At 49.2% G+C, this 5,515-nt stretch overlaps 1 protein-coding gene across 1 annotated transcript in view; it reads right to left on the reverse strand.

Annotated features, from left to right (window-relative positions):
- KIF16B (kinesin family member 16B) overlaps positions 1-5,515 on the reverse strand; it is a 277,180-nt gene that overhangs the window by 107,771 nt on the left and 163,894 nt on the right. The window contains exons 19-20 of the mRNA XM_007451451.1: positions 4,848-5,513; positions 1,140-1,292 (exon numbers count right to left, since the gene is read on the reverse strand). Of these exons, the coding sequence (XP_007451513.1) occupies positions 1,140-1,292; positions 4,848-5,513 (819 nt within the window). The remainder of the gene's footprint in view (positions 1-1,139; positions 1,293-4,847; positions 5,514-5,515) is intronic.

A 5,515-nucleotide genomic window follows, 5' to 3' on the forward strand; every position in this document is an offset into this window, starting at 1 on the left:
GAAAGAGAGAATTTGGGTTCCATCAAAATCTTTCTAGTGGCTCAGGCCGCCCAAAGGCAAGGCTTTCTCAGTTCTAGGCTCCCTGCCCCAGTTCTACAGACAATGAATTAGACGGATTATTTTAAATGAAGTGTTTTGCATGTTTACATCTTAGCACACTAAAAAATAAAAAAATCTGGTTGCATCTTTCTGAGCCCATGCAAAATCCTACACACATTTCTGTACTACTGACCATGGCTAAATGACTTTCTGATATGCTGGGTAAAGAGATTAATATTACAGGTAAAACAGCCCCAAGAATGGAGCTAGGGTAATAAAATACAGTATTTACATTTCAGTAAAGAAAATCATATGCAACTGAATCTGAGGCAAGGCCACTTAGAAACAAATCTCCCTGGACCTTAAATTTTAAACGAGCACCACAGAAGATGCAGACCTAGATTTAAAGGACCACAGAGGCTCATGCCATTTTGAGTACATTTTGATATCTGAATACCTAACTCCTACTAGTCAGGGCTCAGGACTGCCCAATTTGAAATGTCCCCATGACGTAGATGGGGTTGAGAAAAATAGTCAGTTTTCTTATAGGCAAAGAATGATTAGGTTGACTCTAAGCCACAGGGCAATTCATGATGCCACCCAAGTTGAAAATCATTTTCCTATAGTAACATCAGATTTGTATTTATGCTATTCGTGATCATTCTGAATATACTGGTACAGTCTTTGTGACAGACTTCATCTATCTGTAATCTATGGCTTCTATAAATTATTTGTCAGCACAAGGTCCTTCTTGGTACAATTCAATTAACTCTACTTTGTTCTTCTCAACCTAGCCTTGTATCACTTCTTTCTGGATGAATTGGTTTCCCTGAACCTTTTAATTCTACCTTCTCACACAAACAACTTGCACCAGTATTCCTTAGATTTGGCTGGTCAGGTCTCAGGTCTTGGGCCCTTTAAATGACATCTCACCCCACCATGGGCCAGGCAGCAGCTGATCAGGACAAAGCATGTCGTGGGGACAAGTACTGCTTATCACCTTTGATAGAGCCCTCCATATACAAACTGGCCAATATAAGGTACTGTGAGTCATTAAATCACATCAGAAATAGGCATGGCATCAGTTCAATGTCCAGTACCTGGCATCCATCAGGGGGACCAGGTAAGACTTTTCAGCACTGGATGGCAAGCTGGAAGAAGCAGGTTTTCCCTCCAAGGTCCCACGATGCCCTTTTTGAACACCATCGACCTCACAGGTCTTCTGCTTCAACTGCTGGATTTCATGTTCTAACCTACAGAGATGGAAGTTATGTGAATTCACTCATTAACAGTATCTCCTGAGAATCTTCCCTAGAAACCAGGGGAGATCCAGACCAAAACTGTGCAAAGAGCTTTACCTTCCACTAGAAAAGGTACCACATACCTATAAGACAAGGTATAAGGTGATAATAGGCCACAAGAGTGGTGCAGGACAAGTGCTACAGGCACCCAAAAGTTGGAGAGAGTTCTACCATCAAGGGCAAAGATATTCCCACTGTGCTCAGCAAATCCTCAGAGCTAGATGTGCAGGATTCTGAGTCCCAAACCCAGCTTCAACAAAACAGTTGGCTGTAGCCTACATATCAGATCCCAGTAAGTATTTCTATTTGACAAAAGAGATCTCTGCTTTAAAGAATTCTTTAAAACTGCCAACCTTCATGGTCAAGGCAGTTCTAAGTTGAGTCTTCACGGGCCAGTGGGAATTTGGCATTTGGAAATGACAGTGGGTGGTTTTCCAGGTGCAGAAACAAAGGGACTAAGCCACAAAAACCAGGAATCCGCATTGGCTAAGGCAGTGGGTGTGGAAAACAGAAACAGGCGAGAGAGACCTAGGAAAGCAGGCTGAATATCTAGAGAAATTAATATAAACCATGAGCTGTGGAACCAAACATTTATTTCCAACGACAGATGATAGGTCTAATATAAGGTCGAGTGTGTGTATGGCTGGTCTCCCACTGGCCCAGGCACGACTGAATCCAGGGCCATCAGGCTAGAGGGCCAAACTTGCCAGTAAATTTGGCCCACAGCCCACCATCTAGGGGCTGCAGCCCACTCACTGTTAATGACAGCTGGGTCTCAATTTCTTCATGTATCAAATGAGAGAATCAACTAGTCTCTCCAAATTCCTTCGGATCCAAAATTCAGAGAGTCTGGTTTCAGATGCTAACACGCCACAACACTGCCAGCTCTCTGGTGTCGCCAGCAGTGATTTGACTGCTCTATCCTGAACGTGAAAGCCAAGGTCTTGGCTCTCGGAAATGTGATTATGGGATCACCAGGGCAGGAGCTCCTGGGTCCGCAGGAGACAATGCCCAGCTGAAATCAGTCTTTCATCGGTCTACCGATTACTGAGCACCAGCCTGCAGAGCACGCAGTATTCTTGAAGGAGGAAGCACTGAGCACAGAGAAGTGATGTCAGGGGCCAGGTGGTGAGCAAAGAACCAGGGAACAAGGTTAACACAGAATCTCAGAGATGGTAAAGGAAAATGAACCAGTGCAAGTAGGTGGTGGCCAATGTTTGTAATTAAGATGACGCCTACGGAGTTGTTCAAAGACATCCTTCAGGGCTGGGCAATGGGAAGGACTCCACACAGCAAAGAGGCGCCAGTGGGGCCCTCAAGGCTGAGCAGGATTTCTATACATGGCGAGGGACAGCAGGGCCTTGCATGGAAAGGGTCGCAGCACCCGAGAAGAACTGGTCTGCCCAGCAGTGGCTCTGTCGTCAGCAGACAGGAGGACAAAGTGGGCACAAGCTGGATTCGAGATGCAACTCTACCACTTTCTAACTGCCTGACACTTGTCCCATCAACCATCAAGGAGAAAGAAGAATGAAAATGATTAAATCTCGCTCATAAAGCAAGCTGACAGGGAAAGCCAAGTGCACCGTTGGTCCAATCTGGCTCCACGTGAATCTGATATTTGGCACTTTGGAAATTCACAAGAGGTCAGCTCAGGGTGCATGGCGGGCCCTGGCTCAGCCATGAGAACCCAGAGAGATAATAAGACACAACACCAGTACCCCCAGGAAGCTGCAGGACCATCAAAGCCAGAGCAAAGCGCTCAAAATTTGCTGGCCTGAATTAGGGCTTTGCAAAGTCTACTCCATCAAAACACAGGAAGCTAAAAGCCTCCTTTGCGTGGCTTCTGGAGAAAAGCTGACATCGGGAAATCATTACAGTGCATCCACTATAATCGAGTATTAATACTAAATGGCCAGGGAGCGAAGCCAGTTGACAAAAGCCAGGACATCAGGCTCCAAGGCCCTGCTGCATTCTCACTGCACAGCGCAGGATACAAATAGAGAGTGTGCCCTCCACTGCTGTAAATTTCCTGGGGCTGGAGCTTTGTCCAGCAATTTCATTTACATAAGGTACCTACAATCATTTTCTTAAATCACAGACCTATTTCTCTGAAGTCACAGCATTATGGTTTTTAATTGTCACCTGTCACTGTTGTGCCTGGGGGGATTACTGGAGAGCTTTGGTAAACAGAATCTAGTTTAAGCAGATTGTTTGAAAGGAGGCTGTCCTGACCTTCTCAGGCAAGATGGTGGACAGGGGCTCAGGCAACACCTCCCAGTAGGTCTTGCCTCGTCATCAGCATGGATCCCAGGCCTCTGCCAATGTCAAGCTGGACTCCTAGAGGCCAGCACTCCGGGCTTCTGCTGCAGCCCCTCGGGAGGTGCTGTGAGAGGAGGGCTCCTGGGGAGGGGGCAGCATTCCAGGCCCCCGTAACCCGGGCTTCAGTTAAGATCTCAACAGACCAAAGGGTCTGGAACTAAAGAAAATACACAGGCCCATGCCCTCCTCATGAGGGTAAGGACATTGCGGCCCCAAGATGGAAGAGCCTGCCCAAGGCCAGCAGGGCAGGAAGGGGTTGGGAAGGGCACAAATCCCCCTTGCAGGACACCAAATCTGATGACGTCTGCACAATAGGCGGCCGCCAGTCTCTCTGAGTCTTGGCATCGCGTCTGCAGGGTTAGCAGAAAAAGCATCCCCCAGTTCATGTATTTATTTGTCTTGAGATCCTACCTCTGAGAAGCAAGGTGACAGGCAACAGGAAATATTCTTCCTTTACCATGAGAAGCAAGGTGACAGGCAACAGGAAATATTCTTCCTTTACCATGAAAACAGCGCTACTCCCTAGATCACAACATCGAAAATAATATCAGAGAATCATGACCTAACATGCCTGGATAGACCACCATGTTTGGAACATCCAGAGAGCTTTGTTTATTTTTTAATACAGAATCCTGAGGTGTCCCTCTGGATTCTCAAACACTGAGAATCAGCAGGGGTGGGGGGAGGGGTGTTTTTCAGTTCGCTGCCAGGTGTGGAAATCAGTGTTCATGGAACCTGTGAGCAAGTGCTGGTCAAGGTCCCAGAGAAGACATGGTGGGGGTGGGGGGAGGGAAAGGGCGGCAGAGGGAAAAGGAGTCAACGAAAGGGAATGGGGTTTGGGGAGAGCACCGAAGGAGGGAGGGGGAATCCGGCTGGAAGCCTTCTCAGTCTTCCCTGTTTATCAAATATTAAACACACAGTCAGAGGTCAGTGAGGTAACAGACATGGGCTTAGTTTGTGTGTTTTTTCCAACTTTAGGCCAGTGACTCTAAACCAAGGATCCTAAGGAAAAAGAAAAGAAGGCTAAGCATTTGCCAGTGAATCAGAAAACATAAAGGCTACAGAATTACTTTTTCAAAAAACAGTGAGACACACAGCACCAGGGCTAGAAGCCGCGCCATCACAGCCCGAGGGTTAATGCCATGGGGCACGGAGGGTGTGGCAGGCGTCCCCTCGGGCTCGGCTCACCTCTCCCGGTCCTCCTCCAGGGCTTCCTGCTCGGCCCCCAGGCCGGCCCGGGGCCCGGACCGCTCGCTGCCGCCGGCGGTCAAGGTGGCCGGCTTCGGCCTCCGCTCCTCGGCCCCCAGGCCCCGGGCGTAGCGCCGCTGCAGGGCAGAGTGCCTCCGCTCCAGCCGGGCCACCGCCCGCTCCAGCGCCTCCCTCTGCTGCGGCTCCCGGGATTCCAGGATCTCCTTTTCCTTCCGCCTCACCTTCTCCTCCTGACGGGCCACGTTGGCCGTGAACTCGACGGTGGCCTGGAGCTTCTGCAGCTGGCTGGCGCTGGCCTGGTACTGCGCGAGCTGCTCTTCTTTTTCTTCCATCTCTTTCTCCACTTGGTAGAGAGTGTTGTCCAGGCCGAGGGGACCTCGGTCGAGGATCTCGCAGGCTCTCTGTTTCTCTTCCAACAGCCTCGGCAAATGATGCTGCAGGAGATACTGGAGCTGGCTCTCCTTACACTGCAGCCTCCCCTCCGCCGGCTTGATCTGCTCCGCATCTCCAGCCGCGTGGGGGGCATCGGCGGCACCTCCGTCCTTCTTGAACAACAACCTCGATTCTTCCTTGCTGCCAGATTTTAAGCGCTCCAGGATTTCACGTTCTTCCTCCACCTCCTTTTTCAGGAGCTCTTTCTGCTGAAC

The sequence above is a fragment of the Lipotes vexillifer genome, unplaced genomic scaffold (assembly GCF_000442215.2).
Source record: "Lipotes vexillifer unplaced genomic scaffold, Lipotes_vexillifer_v1.1 scaffold670, whole genome shotgun sequence".
NCBI lineage: Eukaryota > Metazoa > Chordata > Mammalia > Artiodactyla > Lipotidae > Lipotes > Lipotes vexillifer.